Source organism: Hemicordylus capensis, chromosome 2 (genome assembly GCF_027244095.1).
Source record: "Hemicordylus capensis ecotype Gifberg chromosome 2, rHemCap1.1.pri, whole genome shotgun sequence".
Taxonomy (NCBI): domain Eukaryota; kingdom Metazoa; phylum Chordata; class Lepidosauria; order Squamata; family Cordylidae; genus Hemicordylus; species Hemicordylus capensis.
In genome coordinates, this window is record NC_069658.1 from 196,236,651 (window position 1) to 196,254,327 (window position 17,677).

Sequence of the window (17,677 nt, forward strand, 5' to 3'; positions counted from 1 at the left end):
CTCCAAGATAGGGCTGAGAGAGATTTCTGCCTGCAACCTTGGAGAAGCCACTGCCAGTCTGTGTAGACAATATTGAGCTTGATGGACCATTGCTCTGTAAGTATATGGCAGCTTCCTATGTTCCTATGAAAGCTTCATGTATTACTGCAACCTTGATGGATGTTCTCCCTCTGTAACCAATGCTACTTCGTATGGTTTTTTGTTTTAAAAATAGAAGTACAGTAGTCATAACCAGAGGGATAAGAGCACAGATATTTATCATCCTGTTGCTAATGCACCACCAACTTAATTTTCCAGCCATCTGCCCCATACTAGGCAATATCCCAACATCTGCACTCCTAGCTGCATTCATGACTGTGTTAAAGGACAAAGGTGTCCATGCATGAGGGCCTCACCCTCCCTGACAAACACCACAAGAGAAAGAGAGGCAGAGAGAAATCAGCTTTAAAGTGACAGACGATTTTTTTTATATTTAAAAACCAAATAATAATAATAATAATAATAATAATAATAATAATAATAATAAACCCAGATTAAATAAAATGTACAGTGAACATACCCAGTCAACATCTGTATGTGCAATTAAATACGGCTCCCGTACCGCGGCACAACGCTGAACAAAAACAATATACACGTGTTCCGGAGAGGGGGCAAGGAGTGGGACATGTTCTTTCACGCAAAAATAAAAATAACCCCCGCAAAATGAAAAAAACAAAAGACCAAAAATCAATTTCTCTTCTCTTCATTCTGTCCATATAAATATCTCCAGAAAGATTTCCCTCCTCCCCGACCGAAAATTTAAAAAAGGAAGGGGAGGTGCATGTGGAAATAAAGGAGCAGAGGGAAGGCAGAAAGGGGCTGGTCAGGGGCTGAGAAGGGGCCAGAGAGGCCAGTCCAGTGTGCTTGTCGCCCCCGCCTCTCTGCCTGCCCCTATTGGGAGCTGGCACGCTCCAGCACACGCAGGTCATAGTTCTTTTTGGCCATACGCAACTTGAAGCGGCTAAGGGGGGAGTTGAGACGCTGGGAAGCATTCTGGGCTGCCAAGGGGCTGGGGAAGACGGCCACAATGGTGTATAAGGCAGCGAGGTCAGAATGCCTGCCATTCTCTGCAGTCCCGTGGTTGTTGTCACCGCCGCCCCCAGGACGCCCCTGAGTCTCTTTGAGCCACTGGATTTTGGCACCAGACATGGCAAGTTGGGTGAAGAGCTTGTCAGCCTCTGTACGTGTGATGCCCTCGGGTAGGTCCGTTACCTCCAGCACGCGGCCCAACCCTGTCAGTGGAGAAAAGGGGGGAAAGTAATGTTCTCAGTATCTTCGAGTACAACAAAAGAGATATAGTACAGAGAAGGTGAGTGACAGAATCTAGAACTCCTGGATTTTGTTCTCAGCAGGACTATATATAGGGAGGCTTCTGCAAGATGCCAAGAGTTCTAGGCTGGGGCAACATTTTATTTAGACAGTAATACTAGCTAGGTAGACAATGAGGGGCAGCCCCTCACTCTGGTTCCCTCTGGGGCTCTTAAGTCCCACCAGAGGGCCAGGTTTTTAGTTCTGAGGAAGTGAATCCAAGGGGAATGAGCGAATTGGATCCAGATTTCCTAATCGGCTGAAGTGAAAAGGCAATATAAAATACTACTACTACTATCCCCCAAGGTGAAGTCTCCTGAGGCAATGAGCAGCTTGCTCCCTAGCTCAAGTGAGGCAGATCATCTCTCTTGCACAGCCCGTCCCTTTCCTCCCTTCAAGGCCACTTCCCCAGCATGACAGGCAACACATCCCCACAGAGATCCTTGTTTGTCAGTGCCTCAGCCACTGAGCTGTTTCCACCAACTACCTCTCAAGGAAGCCAAGAGATCGTTTGCATCTTTGTGTTTTGGCATTTCTACTACAACACAACATGCTTGGGTTGCGTCTTTATTTTGCCTTATGGAATAGCAAGTGTAGGTACATGTTGACATGGAAAAAGCCACAGGGATCTCTCTGTGTAAGAATTTCCTCTAAAAACAATGTCAAGTCAGCCTAACTTCTTTTTTTAAAAACAAGTCCAAAACAAAATCCTGTCTTTTAACCAAGCCCTGCCTGTTGTCAAGAACAGCGAATTCCATCTTAAGCACACACACACTCACCCCAGGCCTGTGGGGTTCTGGAATGAAGGGGGTAGGTATGGCCTACCGAGAACTGGGCTCCAGCTTGGAATGGCCACCATGGCTCTACTGTTGCTTCGAGCCCACTCTCAGCTCTTTGAGAGAGGCACTAGCAAAGTGTGGTGGACAAATGTTGGGTCGAGATGTAGATGGCTCAAGTTCAAATCCCTGCTCAGCCATGAAGTTCAGGGGCTGGCCCAAGGCAAGTTACCTGACTCTCTCTCTGTGGAAGGGTTATGCTCTAAACACTGGTGTGGATACTACAAGCACTCTTGCTGCAAGAACCGTGAGCTGCTGATCAGGTGATGGATTCATTCTAAGGGCCGAGTATTCAACCTTGCACACCACAAAATTATTCCTGCCAAGATCCATGCTGAGTAGGCATGCGCAGAACTTTTCAATGTTGAAACAATACACCTTTAAATAAAGGGCCTGTTTCAAGCTTGGAACAGAACCACCCAGTTTGTATTGAAATGTTTCAAGTGCCATTTTGGAGGCCTGTATTTCCCTTGCCGATTGATTTACAATCTCCTTGCTTCTTGGTTGGATTGTTAGCCTACAAATCAAGTGTTGTCATGGGCAACTGTGCCCCCATTGGCTGGGGGGAGGAACACAAAAGGAGGACATTTCAAAATGTGTTCAAAGGGACTGGGAGGCAGAGAAAGCCCTTATAGAAAAGCGGAGAAGGGTAGGTTTGATTTTGTGGTTTTCTTTTCTGAGCACTGACTAGAATATGCTGTGCTACTGCTGCTATAACTATCTTGTTTTGCTGAATCTCAGATTGACAGAGGAATAACTTGGATGCCTTCCTTCCTTGAGTTGTGGTTTGCATTGTTTGTGAGATAGTATTGTGGAGAGAAACAGGCAGTGGCAGGTAGGGGTGTGTGTGTGTGTGTGTGTGTGTGTGTGTGTGTGTGTGTGTGTGTGTGTGAGAGAGAGAGAGAGAGAGAGAGAGAGAGAGAGAGAGAGAGAGAGAGAGAGAGAGAGAGAGAGAGAGAGATATGCTGTGATGAGCTCTGCAATCTGCATTGCAAGGTATATTCAATAAAAATGTGGCTGAAGTTGCTCTCTGAAGTTGAGCATATGGCTATGCTTGTTACCAGGTAAGGGTGCTGCTGTGGTAGCTGCTGCAATGCTAGGAAGTAATGTAAGGAGTCATAATTGTGTGCGAGAAAGCAATTTGTGCCAATGATGTTAGTGTAGCGCAGGAATCCACTGTGGCTGGCAGTGGGTTCTGAGTCAGTGATTCCTTATTGGACCTTTTTGGACTGTGTTAGAAATGTCTTTTCTGTGTTGGGAAGGACAGATTCCCTTTTACTATGATCTTCTGCAGTGCTTTTCAAGGCAGGGCTTCAAACGGCAGTGCAAATTGCAATGCAAAACTTGTGTGTGCACCCTGTCAGAACAGCTTGGTCCAGCCTTAGGCTACAGTGGGGAAACTTGAAACACTCCATTGTTCCCCATGTGTAGCTCCAAGGGGCACCTTTCCCCCAAACCCCCATAGGATCCTATGGGGATTTGGGGGAAAGGTTAAAGTTTTGTTTAAAATCACGTGCTTGTCCATCTCTTTTGTAGATTAGGCAGTAGGTAGCACCCATCGTGCCCTACCACCCAACACACTTTGGTGTCCTTGGGAGCTACCCATGGGGAGCTCCAAGTTTCCCCATTGTTCCCTATGGCCAAACCACACAAAACATTTCAAGTTTGTTTAATTGAAACAGCCGGTTCGACCGCTGTTTTGATGAACCATTTTGCTTTTATTTTCAAGCTCGAAAAAGAACGCAAAATCTGTTTCATGCATATCCCTAATGTTGGGAAAGAGACCCAGGATTGAGAAATTTCCACACACCTTTTACTTTCAGTGCACCAGGTTTTGATGATGGTTATTTGCAAGCTGACCTGGGAGTGGAATGCAAGGCAGACCCTTCCTCAAGGCCAGGTTCCACATGTACCTCACCACATCAGAAGCCAGTCAGCCAGAGAATCTGCCCAGAGAACAGTCTTGAGATCTCAAGCACTCTATCTCTAGCCTTAGATAAGTTGGCTGGCAGCTACTGGGGATTTGTGGTCCCGTGTCTCTTGCTCAGCAGCTCCAGTGTGGTTTGTGAACAAAACTTTCAAGAAGCCGGTAAGGTTTGACTATTATAAACCTTATTACCATCTGGACAATCTAGGCCTCCCCCCCCCGCCCCCCTGCCCCCAATCCTCTGTACACCGGTTTGGGAAACTTTACTCTAAGCTGAAAAGAATTTCCCCTTCCAATCCATTCCAGTTATTTTCACAGGTTCCTATGCCTGGGGAACTGGGCACTACAGTCAGGACTACATCTTGGCAGAAACTCTGAATTTATGCTCCAAGTAAAGAACCATGTGGCAGGTCTAGTTTCCAGTTAGCAGCAGTGCTGGGTCCTGGCAGGCGGGATTCTTTGCTAATATTAAACAGGCACGTAATAAATATAGTAGACCTGCCCCAGGCTATTTTCCACTGGAGGGCGGGGGAGCGGCTTTGTGCTTTAAAAAGAGGCTCTTAAAGGAACAGCAGGACGTCACTGCTTAGTTTGTTTACAGGGAGCATATTCAACACCCTTCCTCATTTGCTGGTGTGTGGAGTTTCCTTGCCAACTTAGCTTGCCCTGTCTAAATCTAATTAACAAGCTTCAGCTCAACTCATATTACTTGTGGAGAGAAAGGTACACAAATTGACCAGCTCAACTCAGCACCATCCACTGGTTGTCTGCATACGTTTTCAGGATGGGGCGGGAGGAGATATGCTCTTGCTTTTGTTGTAATTGTTTTGCAGGCCAAGCTTCACAAGGACATTTCTAGTGTGGCCATCACCTTCTCAAGAATGCACAAGACTCTTCACACCTTCATGCACTAAACCTCATAAATGCTTGATGGCAGGCAGTGGGCACACAAATCCAAAGATTGTTGTAGAGATGGGGAGCTACAGAAGGAAGAGGGTTGGGAGGAGAGGGCCTGTACAATAGGATCACACAACAGGGTGTTGGTGGGAAGGGATTCCACTGGAACACAACCAATTCTGCAGGAAAGCTGGTTCCCTGCTCCAGTTCACTGGGAACTGTTCTTCCGCTGAAAACACTCTGTGGTTCTAATAAAGCTTAAGGAAGAGTAGTAGTTGTAGCAGCAGCGGTGGCAAAGGAGTATGGAGTACTGGAATCCTGCATTTAAAAATTTATTAGATGGCAACTTACTCTCTATAGGGCCTATTCAAATGAAAAGCAGACTGGGAAACCAGAAGAGTGTCTGGTTCACTACTATGGCAACCAAGATGATATGTGCTATAGCTGGAAGAATCTGCCCTATACAGCCAAGTATGCCAGCTATAAATTGTGCACCACCTTTGGATGGGCTGGTATAGAAATGTAATTAATTAATAAGCAAGCAAGCAAGCAAGCAAGCAAGCAAGCAAGCTTTGACTTCTTCAAGACTAGGAAGGTAGCTGACCCAGTAAGCCATTCTAATGTAGGGAGGAAAGCAGGATTATTACAAAGAACTACCCAACAGTTTGCTGTGTGTTTCTGAGGAAGACTCAAAATAGGAAGGCTCCCCGGCCAAGCACTACTTAGGACTGGGGTGATTACTAACCACCCTGTATGGGAACGTCTGGCAAAGGGAAGGCTATGCTCCTTTCCAGACATCTGTCCTCCCTACAACTGAGAAGCAGCCCCAGTTATATTCCTAGCCTGGCCCTACCAAGGGGTCCACCAATCAAAGGTTACTGGCAGTGGATGCTTTCATCTTCACTAGCTAGGTGTGGGTTGGGCCACTGGACATAGCCCTGCCATGCCCTCCGATGCGCAGAAGCCCACGCATATCTAGGGTGTCCTCATCCACAAACACCCATCATATCCCACATTTGGCATTTGCCATTTACACTGGTATAAGGCAAAGGAAAAGGAGAATGGATTGAGGTACACTGCAGTGGTGGACTGGCTAGCAGCCTGCATGTGTGCATGTGCCACTTGCCTACATCACTTGTGCCGAGGTCCGTGGATGCTGACTTGAGAGCCTGCTTCTTGCCCCGATTGCCATGCTTCATCCCTGTTTGTCCCTGTGATGGAAGAGCAGAAGGTCAACTAAAGCGATTCACACAGGACCCTTCCACGACTGCCCATGCACAGTCTCTGGTGTTTCAACCTGGCCATTGCTTGCAGGAGCCAGTGAACTCAGCCATACCCTGCAGAAGAAGAAGGGCCAACATCAACAGCCTCTCTGACCCTTTTGACTAGAACAACAGAGTTGCAAAGAGAAAAATTTCAAGCCCAGTTGCCTCTTTTTAAAAATTTTAAGTTTAAAATTTTGGTCTGGTCAGTGCCTGGATAGGAGGCCGCTAGGGAACTCTGAGTGCTGACTTGAACTTCATGATGGAAGAAAGATAGGGCATACATAAAATATAAATAAATACAATTTGGAGTAGGTTACAAGATGAGGGAGGGTAGGGTACCTCCTTGCCTGAAGGAGGCAATGGTTAGACTGCTTCTTAAGAAGCCTTCCCTGGACTCCTTAGTGATGGATAGTTATAGGCCAGTCTCCAATCTCCCTTGGTTGGGCAACGTGATTGAAAGGGTGGTGGCTGATCAGCTTTGGGAGGAAACTGATTATATAGACCCACTTCAAACTGGCTTTAGAGCTGGCTAAGGAGTTGAGACAGCCTTGGTCGGCCTGATGGATGACCTTTACCGGGGAATCAACAGAGGGAGTGTGACTCTGCTGGTTCTTTTGGATCTCTCGGTGGCATTTGATACCATCAACCATGGTATCTTTCTGGATCACCTGGGGGAGTTGGGGACAGGAGGCACTGCTTTGCAGTGTTTCCACTCCTACCTCTCGGGTAGATTCCAGATGGTGGAGCTTGGTGACAATTGCTCCTCAAAATGGGAGCTGTTATATGGAGTCCTTCAGGGCTCCATTCTGTCACCAATGCTTTTTAATATCTAAATGAAACCTCTGGTGAGGTCATCAGGAGATTTGGTGCTGGGCAATGCTCTAATTTTTTTCATCTATGTGTGGAATGAGTTTTGTTCTGGGCGGCAGTATCAAAGCAGTGTGTGCGCACATGCATTCAGAGTGGGGCCTTCCAGATTCAACCTGAACGGGATCTAAAATTAACTGAGTGGATATCCAGAAACTTCTGAGTGTGCGCACATGTGCACGCCTTAGAGGGAACACTGGTACTGGGTGTTATCAGTATGCTGATGACACCCAAATCTACTTCTTATCATCATCATCATGAAATGACATTTATTCCCTAAATTCCTGTCTACAGGCAGTAATGGGCTGGATGAGGGATAACAAATTGAAGCTGAATCCAAGCAAGATGGAGGTGCTCATTGTAGGGACTCAGAATCTGAGGGATGAATTAGATCTTCCTGTGCTGGGTGGGGTTGCACTCCCCTGGAAGGAGCAGGTACGCAGCTTGGGAGTACTCCTGGACCCAGGCCTCATCCTGGTATCTCAGGTGTAGGCTATGGCCAGGAGTGCTTTCTATCAGCTTTGGCTGATTCAAAAGCTGCATCCATTCCATGAAGAGGATGACCTCAAAACAGTGATGCATCAGCTGGTAACCTCCAGGCTTGACTATTGCAATGTGCTCTACGTGGGGCTGCCTTTATACATAGTTTGGAAACTTCAGTTAGTTCAAAATGCGGCAGCCAGATTGGTCTCTGGCAACCCGAAGAGACCATATTATGCCTGTTTTGAAACAGCTGCACTGGCTGCCAATATGTTTCCGGGCAAAAGACAAAATGTTGGTTATTGCCCTTAAAGCCCTGAATGGCTCATGTCTGAGTTATCTTAGTGCCTTCTTCTGCACAATCCCCACCACACATTAAGGTCATCTGAGGAGGTCTGTCTTCAGTTGCCACCAAAACGTTTGGTGGCGACTCAGAGGCGGGCCTTCTCTGTAGCTGCTCCTGGACTGTGGAATGCACTCCTGGCAGAAATCCACGATCTGAGTTCATTATTGGCCTTCAGGAGAGCCCTTAAGACCTATCTGTTTGGCCTGGCCTTCCAGGGTTTTTAAATTGGTTTTAAGTTCAATCCTGTTAAAAGGATAGCAAATGATGGGTAAGAGCCCTCTACTTGGACACTGGAGAGTTGCTTCGAATTGGAGCAGACAGTACTGGGCTAGATGGCCCGCCAATGACCTGACTCACTACACAGCAGCTCCATACATTCATATACAAGTGGCGGCCTCAAGAATCTCTGTGGTGGAGATAGTACACTTCACAGGCCACTTGGGCAACAGCTTTCAGTTTGCATTTCAGAGTCTCAGTCACGGGGGTAACTTTTGGTTTAGGCTCCAAAACGAGTTATACATATTATTTTATATGGCTCATTTAAGGGCACAAAGCAGTTCATGAACATTTTCTCAGCAATCCTTACAACTCTGTACGAGAGGTCAGGCCAGTATTATTAGTCCCATAGCAAACGAGAGGAATTAAATCCTCTCACCAGCTTTCACCACCATTACTGTGTTTTTCTCTAGTTGACTGCAAGATCAGGATCAGGTTTAAAACCGTATGGTCCAATTCTTGCAAATGCCTTACCAGGAAGTGTAGCTAACTGCAGTTCTCAGGAGACGAATCTAGCTGTTTATTGCAGCTGCAAATCTAAGCAGAGGAAGGAGCTGGAACTGGAGTTCTGTCTTCAGTGGGGCCCTTTGGACTGGACTTCGGGGCAGAAGTCTGGTCCTCCACATGGGGGGGGGGGGCGGTGCACGCCAAAATGTCCCACTGGGTGCTGCCAGGGTGGCTGTGCCACCGGCCCATGCGCACAATGCTGGGGATGGCAGTGGCCCACAGCCTGCTCGCAGCCCACCCACCCACTGATCTCCGTGGGGGGGGGGGGGAAGGGAAGGAGGGGGCCAAGTGGGCCTGCCCTGAAACTAGGGTGACCGCTCCAGAAACGCCAGCCATAAAGCGTGGGCATCTCTTCCCACCCACTCCCCTCACATCTGTTGCATATACATAAGCCTGCAACCCTCTTCTAGGCAACGGTAGGGCCTTCCCACTTAGATATATTTGAGGGGTTGTCCTCGGAGGTACCTGATCAAAATACAACTTGGCATTTCCAGAAAGGTGAAGACAGGTGGAATCAGATGTGTGCTGGTCGTAAAGGAATGCTCTGTACTGTGAGAGGAAGGGGTTGCATCGGATGCACTGTGACAGCAGGCAAGGAATGGGGAAACCTGCCTCAGGTCCGACAACGCTGTATGAGCCCAAATGAATATCAAAGCCCCTACTCTCTCTTCCCTGCTCTCTCCTTTCAGCCTACGTCCATTGTTTTGCTGAGCCAGGCAAAAATACAGAGATGGAGGCAACCGTAGCAGAGAGGTGGGGAATTTGTAGAAGGTGGAGAGTGTCTCAACCAATAATGGCTTTACTTCCCTGCTTTTCAGGATCTGCCTTCTAACTGCAAGCAGCAGTGGCACACTTAGGTCCAAAATCAGCCTGGACCTAGAGGGCTTTGGAGGCCCCCCCACTGCAAGCCCCCCTTAACTTTTTTTCACCCCCGTGGCAATGGTGCATGGGCTTGCATGTGACTCCCCACTCCTCAGCCAGTGTGCGGGCTTCTCTCCGGCCAGCACACCTGCACAATTTGGGTATGGATAGTGTCACGTGCCATGCTGTGCTGCTCTCCATACTCAAACTGTGTGGGCACACCAGCCAGAGAGAAGCCTGCGTGCTGCCACCACCACAGGGGTGGCCTGCTCAACCTGGCTCACCCCTCACCCCCTGGTGGTGAAATATTGGCGTGGGAAATATTGGCGGGGTAGTGGTGGCGTGGCACAACAGCGGGGTTCTGGCATGGCCCCCCAGATCATTTGGAGGCCTCGGCAGGAGGCCACGGACCTTGTCCCCAAGGCCCGTGCCTAAGTACACCTCTAGCAAGCAGGCAGCCCATTGGCTGCCTAGCATTTATTGAATCATGTGCTCTACTCCTACCTCTCTAGTTTGAACAGTTTCCCACAGCTGCTCATCGGTGATCTGACTAAAGTTTAAAAATCCAAGGGGGAAAAAGACTGTCCATGTGAGCGCAATGAGGGAATGGAGAAACATAGCAAAAAAGAGAAGAACAGAGAGAGAGAGAGAGAGAGAGAGAGAGAGAAATACATACTTACGAAGACGCAACAGAGAAAAAGAGAAAAGGCAAAGAGAATGTTTTGGGGTGGGGGAGAAAGAGAGAGATAAAGGAAGTTTCTTTTAACCTTTTCATTCTACAATCCTCGCTGTTTCTGTCTTCTCCAAGGCTGGACTTTGCTGTTTTTGCACCTTTGTGCAATCCCACCCAAGTTTCCCATCAACCAAGTTTGCAGGGTGATTATCATTGTTTTTAGTGTGTGTTTATGTACAGTATGTGTTTGCAGCTTTGGCTCCCTCTTTCTTCTCCCCCCACCTCTTCTCCTCCCATTTAATGCTAAACTTTTTATTTAGCATTTTGATGCTGTTCCACCCCCATATAGAATAATTACTTCCTCTTGGCAGGCAAGCTGGCTGATCAGATTAAGTGTTTCTGCTCATTCCACAGGATAATAGAAATAGAGAAGTGATTTATTTGTGTTTTTGGTTCCAGTAAATTTGTCAGTAATTTTTTTTTGTTCCTCCCTGGGAGGAGGAGGTTTAGTCTTGTAGCAAGCATGAATTGTCCCCTTTGATCCACATTAGTTTGCATTTGGATGGGAGACTATATGTGAGCTCTGTAAGATATTCCCCCTAGAGCAGGGGTAGGGGTAGATATTCCCTAACCATGTTCTTGTGTAAAAAGTAGTGTATTCAGCTAATTTGAATAGCAGGATTGTCCATGCAAATGTTCAGTTGCTGTCTGTGCCCTCAAGAACCATGTGTTAAAAATACTGTGTGTGTCACAGTATGTGTCTAGGGGGTTGATGCTTATCTGGTAGCCGGGTGGAGGGGTGGGGGGAAGCGGCCTTTAGTTCCAGGCTCCATAATTATCTAGGTGCACCTCTGTCTGTCTGAAGCAGGTTTTTTACAACCCTCACAGGGTTTTAAAGAACCTTCCTGTGCTCCTATGTGTGCAGGTGGAAGACCATCAAAAGAAGGTGCCCTAATGTAGCGAGAACCACACCATATACCCCATGCACAAAGAACTATAAAGGGAAAGAAGACACTTTCAGACTCTGCCTTAATTTTATATCCCCAACCTGACGATCAGGCAGAGAAACGCTCTCCTTCCATCAATAATACCCTGTGTATACCCTCACCTGGTGTGCTGTATAGCTGGACTGGTTGTGCAACAGAGGTGGGGGGCAGATGGAAAGGTTGTACTGCAGGGGCTGGCCCAGTAAGGAATAGCGCCCATCACCTGGAGAGAAACCAAACCACAGAGGAAGACGTCAGTGGCATCTGTCCCTTTTTTTGGCCTTATGGTCAACATTTCACAAGAGGGAGAATATCTTAACTAATCCTTTCCTTGCTAGTGAGGAACTCTCATTTCCCACACATTCATGGATACATGGTTGAATGCCCATTAGTTTAATAGTTTAAACTGGAAAAGAATTCCCATAGCTCCAAGGTGTCCCTGGACTGGGTACAGAAGACGATGACATCCCTCTGGGCAAATTAGTGTGGAAGCACTGGAGCCTTAAGCCTTCAGATACGAGGTGGTTAGGGATATGAAAGGAAGGCACTAAAGGTAGGGATGAAAGAAGAGGAGATCTCAACAGGAAACTATTTTTTCCTCAACATATTTCAAATGTTAAAACTCTTTTCCAGGGGATGACTAATTCAGTTCTTGTCACCCTGAAAAAGTGTTTCAAATACTCAAAATGTTGAGATGGGGCCATCACTCAGTGGTGGAGCATCTGCTTTGCACACAGAAAGTCCCAGATTCAATCCCTGGCAGCATCTCTAGGTAGAGCAAGGAAAGAGTCCTGCCTGGAACCTTGAAGAGCCGCTGCCAGTCCGTGTAGACTAAACTGACTTCAATGCACCTTTGAGGTCTCCCTTTTCAATCATCATTCATGTAATAACGGGGAATAACGGCTCATTTTATAGCTCCATGGGCATGTTCTCTGAAGAGAATTTTTATAGCTTTATTTTCATTTATTTTCATTTTATAACTCCATAAAAAGAACTATGGAATTTGCACTTTGCAATGAATTTGACAGGAATGAAAAATGCAAAGGAACTGAGACTACCGACAATGCACCTTTCTGGCCATTATGACATCAGGTAAGAGGTTCCTTCCTTTGTGAGCCTTGAAGCCCATGCTGCTCATATTTCTTGGTACAGACACTATTCCAGCTTAATTAGATTGTTTCCCTTTGTTATAACAAATTCCTTGAGCTCTTAAGGTGCAATAAACCTCTCTAGAATCTTCTTTACCTTGTGCTGGGCCCACAGGTCGGGGGAACTGTGTGAGCACCGGAAGGGGACTGAGGCCTGTGCAGACACTATTGAGGCTGGTGACCGGTGATGGGGTTGGGGACTGTGTGGGGGAAGTGATGGGGCTGTTCAGCTGGGTGCTGCTGGCCTAGAGAAAGAGAGAGAAAGAGAAAGAGAGAAAGAAAGAGAGGTTAGGCTGAATGCAACAACCTGGATTCATCCCAGCCCCTTCTTCCATCAGAAACCTCTTCACCCCTTCCTACCTGAGCACTGGTGTCTGGGTTGTAGATGTCTCCAGGCTTCTGCCCTCGCTGGTCCAAACTGTAGTATTTGCAGTGGTTCCATTGCACCATAGAAGGGTTCTGGGGGGGTTGGGGGCCATTAGGTACATTGAGTTGCATCACCACAACACCAGGCCCTGTTGGAGACACTCCTAGATAGAGAAAGTTTTAAAAAAAGATCACCAGATGAACAGTCAAGTCTTCTTCTTCCTCAGCCTTGGGAGGTCGCAACAGAAGAGGCCCATGATTATTATTTATCTAATGCTATGAACATACTTGATGCTATGCAAAATCATGTACACAAGACAGGCCCCTGCCTCAAGGAATGTAAAATCTCAGTTTTCACAATGGAGAAAACCACAGAAGAATGGGAGCAAGGCAAGCACCAACAGAAATGGGAGGGATGGGAGAGGCAAGAGTAACGTGGGAGGGAAGGGAGCACAGTGATATACTCAGGCTTCAAAACAGAACCCGGAACTGCAGTGCAGTGCACACCATAAGGACACCATAAAATATTCTCTACTGAATTGTAGTGTGGAGTGTGTCTGGATGAGAGCAGGAATCACACACAGCGTGGGATGTTGAGGTAAGAAAGGGGAGGAGGAGGTTTGGAGGGTGGAATTTGGGGGGAAAGTTAAGATTTTGACAATTGTAGTCTGCTGGGCTGGAAACTTGGGATGAGTGGTGGTAGTGGACAGGATTCTTTGGTTAGGTACCTGCTAAGTGAGCAAAGAAATGGGTGACTCATATTTAGCATGGGCAGAGCAACTGTCCCTATTCAGCCCCAGCACAGCATCCTTCCAGTTGTTGCGGGCACCTTATGTTTCTTTTTTGAGCCCTTTTGAGACAGGGAATCATCTTATTTCTTTTTGCTATGTAAACCACTTTGAGAACATTTTTGTTGAAACATGTAATAAAATAATAATAATAATAATAATAATAATAATAATAATAATAATAATACCTCCTCCACCACCTAGTCATAGTCACCACCTATTTGGATGGGACTAGTTGCATCATATTACCAATTATCTTTTGATATGAGTGCTTGATTGTCATCTCTTTATAAATAAAAGAAGTTAAATATTAACTTTGATCTCTTTGAGAATCATGCATTATCAATTTAAATGCCACCTCAAAATAAAGTAACTGGCACAGTAAGAGTGTGACATTTTTAACTTATGACCAGGATTTATCAGCCCTTTCACTCACATAAGAAACAGAGTGCACGTCAGTCCAATTGTGATAAATATGTGGGATCAATTTTTAGGATACAACCAGAGGAAGGTTAAAAGATTAAGAAACCCACCTACCCTCACACTACTGTTACTGTCACAGACTAAGCAGCTGTATTGTATAATAGCAGCTGATGTACGAGTTGCTTAGTTCTGGTGTGGTATGGACACTTGCCAATAATTCAAGGACTCTTAGCTTATTGGAAAATCCCTTAGCAGAAGGACCTAGTCCCCTGAGAATAATTGCATTGCTCCGTATAAGCAAACGGAGCAAAGAATGTTCTTTCACTGATATAGAACCAGGGAAAGGAGCTCAAAATAGGCAACACCTCAAGGAGGAAAAAACCAATTGCCTACCCTCACAATGAGATGCAGGAAGAGGGAAGAAACAATTTTTTAAATAAAAGCTTATTTATTTTTATTTTTACATTTATATCCCACTCTTCCTCCAAGGAGCCCAGAGCGGTGTACATGGTTGTTTATCCTCACAACAACCCTGTAAGGTAGGTTAGGCTGAGAGACAAATGACTGGCCCAGTCACCCAGTGAGTTTCATAGCTGAATGGGGATTTGAACTGAGATCTCCCGGGTCCTAGTCCAATGCTCTTACCACTATACCACAATGGGCTTTTCATGAGCTTCTGAAATTGCCAACTCTATCAACCTATCACTCTCCCCAGGAATAAACTGCGGAATTCAACGTCCCAGCTATAAAAATCTAGTAATTAACTGCTGCTACAGTTTTTGGGCTCAGGAACCAGCTCGAGTCCTTGGTCTCAGTTCTCTTGTATTTGGAAAAATCACATCTTGTCCAGAAACTCTGAGTGCAATGTACTGGAACCATCACATCATGCCAGAAGTGGGGTGAGGAAAAGATGTAAAAACAAAACCACAGAGATAAAGCCAGATGGAGCAATTTAGCAGCTAAAATGCTGCTGCTTAATGGCTATGAAAGGAGCATTGATATCTCAAACCACACCCTCATCTGTTCTACAGCGAGGAAAATAAGTACGAGATTAAAGCCCCCCCTGCTGCTAAAAAGAGGGAAGATCAAACGGCTGAAAGGCCAAGACAATCCATAGTCCCAGAACTGGGTTCTGATGTGCTGTTAGCCAATATTTAAACATTAATGATGCCTAATGACTGTAACCATAAGACCACAACAGAAGAGCTTTGCTCTGAACGATGCAACTTTTTATATGGAACCCTAAAGGGCCATATTTAATCTTTTTATTTTATTTATTTGACATATTTATATACCAACCAAAACTTGCATCTCTAGGTCTGTCATGGGTATCTGCCATGATTAGTTTTTGTACATTTCAGTTGTTATAATTGGGAACTGTCTAAGCATTCAGATTGAGGAGATCTATAAATCCTCTTTTTATTCCTAGTGTTTCTCATATGGAACATGGGTGGAACAAAATACTACCCGAACTGTGGTTCAACACAGATGAACTACAGATGTTAGTGTGTTTCTTGCACTTTGATTGTTAAGAGCCAGCAATAAAATCCACTTCTGATGTTGCAGCAATACTGTAGGTGACCTTAGTTTTTCTACATGCATAAAGATAAGTTGAGAAGCCTTCACTAGCCTTCAGAAAAGCTGCAAGAAGAAATGGTCTAAGAAGTTTCATAGCCCATTGACAGAACACACTCATGTGGGAGTGTTGACGGATGAGTACTGAGGAACAATATGGCACAAAAGGAGGTTTCACGTCCAGGTTAAAAGTCAGAACTGGCAGCTGGATAACAAAGACATGATGCTGGTTCTAAGTATTCTAAGCCAATATAAAATACTTTAGACAAAAGAAAGAAAGAAAGAAAGAAAGAAAGAAAGAAAGAAAGAAAGAAAGAAATTAGCAGTGGCTGCCAACATATTCCTAGAGGAAAACAGACCATCCTTTCACAGAAGATAGCTTTCTGAACAGAAAACACAGCTACCACACAGATAGACTGATCTGTACTCTACCACTTCAGCCTTGGAATACAAAAGGTATCTTCAGGAACTGACAAGATTAATTACTAAGTTCAAAAGCCCAAACCACCACATTGTAGTGTGGGTTTTTTTTTGGTAAATGTTGCAATAAAACTGTAAGAAGCAACAGCCAGAAACATTTTTAAAAGTACATCAGGGCCACCAGGAGGTGGTGCCACAGATCCAGCTTCAAGGTTTCAAAAAACCTTTTCTGGAGATCTTAGGAGAAGTTTGCAAATGTTCAAAAGCTGAAAGAAGCCCAGGCTACATGAACAGCCAAGGGCTACAACCAGCACTAGGCCCTTTTTGCTCAGGCAAGGTAACAGAACAGGATCAATTTAGAATTTACATGTGCTCGGCCTTCTGTTCTATTCTACAGATCCTGAAGCATGAGACAAAATGCCACAAAGGAGGCACAGACCATTCTGAGGGAAGCATCAAAAGAGAGCAGGTGGGGAGACTTAAAAGGGTGCAGGATTCCTACCTAAACATAAACCTCTCTCCTCACCTCACCACCTCCACTGTTCTCCCAACGCCTTCCATTGCTCTCCATTCTCCCCCAGGCCCTGCTCTCTCTTGCCCTCAACCACGCAGCCAGTGAGGCAGGTTTGGAAGGGGCAGTGGAGGCTCAGCAGAGCCAGGCAGCAGCAGGGGTGAGAGGTGCAGGAGATGTTTCCAGGCCCTGCCGTCTCTCTCCCCCAATCACCCACCAGGCCAGCAGCCAGGGAGGCAGGCTGGGGTTGGGGTGGTGGCGGCGGCAGCAGTGCGTGATTTATTTTTAAAGCGTCCATTTCCACCCTTTCAGGCACCCAGCATCAGCCTCTGTGAAGCCTGCATGGAGGCTTGCTGAGCAGTGGAGGCAGGGCATCCTCTGCACAGAATGCCAGGTGAGCCTCTGCTGGGTCACAGAGGCTGATGCCCGGTGCCCAACAGGGTGAAGAGCGGCACCTTTGAAAGAAATGGAGCACTGGTTCACTTACTGTGAAGGCTTCTTCTTGCTGCTACATCCAAGGGCATCCCTTTGAGTGGGTTATGCTTGCCCAGTGACTCACTAAGGCAGGACTATGTAAATTAGTCAGTGTTTAATAGCTGGATGAGCATAGCCCCACCCAGTTCTTTTAGGCCAAGATAGCCGAGAGTACTTTGAAAAATAAAAAACAAGTAGTGAACAAAGTTTTATGTTCTTTGTTCTCCAGGCAGCTATTTTAGAAATGCTTCCCTTGGGTCCCTGTGGAGTAGGCATGGGTGCTAAAGGGCAGGTCGCGACACCCTTGGATCCAGCAGCAAGAAGAAGCCTTCATGGTAAGTGAACCAATGCTTCATTCTCTGCTGCTGCAATCCAAGGGTGTCTCTTTGAGTGGGGACATACCACAGCCCTTAGCCCAACTGCGCGGGGGGGGGAGTATCCCCGACTATACCAGAGGAAGGACTTGTTGGAGAACCCGCCTCCCAATCGATATTGATTTGAAAGCCACCGAGTTCAGTCTCTATTCTCCGGCGAGAATGTCTCTCCTGCTGAGCCAATCTGCCACCGTGTTAAGGTCGCCTTGTACATGGTGGGCTGTTATGAATGCCAGATGTTGTTCGGCCCACAGGAATAGGAGAACTGCTTCCGCCTGCAGAGACTTCAAACTGGTTCCCCCCATCCATATCATCCTGAGTTCCAGCCAG

At 46.3% G+C, this 17,677-nt stretch overlaps 1 protein-coding gene across 8 annotated transcripts in view; it reads right to left on the minus strand.

Annotated features, from left to right (window-relative positions):
- Nucleotides 1-438: 438 nt before the first annotated feature.
- The window catches only part of R3HDM2 (R3H domain containing 2), a 221,848-nt gene continuing 204,609 nt past the window's right edge, over nt 439-17,677 (minus strand). For 6 of the 8 annotated variants that reach the window (XM_053292391.1, XM_053292390.1, XM_053292392.1 and 3 more), the window contains 5 exons: nt 12,777-12,946; nt 12,514-12,661; nt 11,391-11,491; nt 6,134-6,218; nt 439-1,271 (listed from right to left, as the gene is read on the minus strand). In XM_053292391.1, the coding sequence (XP_053148366.1) occupies nt 931-1,271; nt 6,134-6,218; nt 11,391-11,491; nt 12,514-12,661; nt 12,777-12,946 (845 nt within the window). In that variant the 3' untranslated portion in view covers nt 439-930. The other 2 variants (XM_053292397.1, XM_053292395.1) reach the window with 2 other exon arrangements.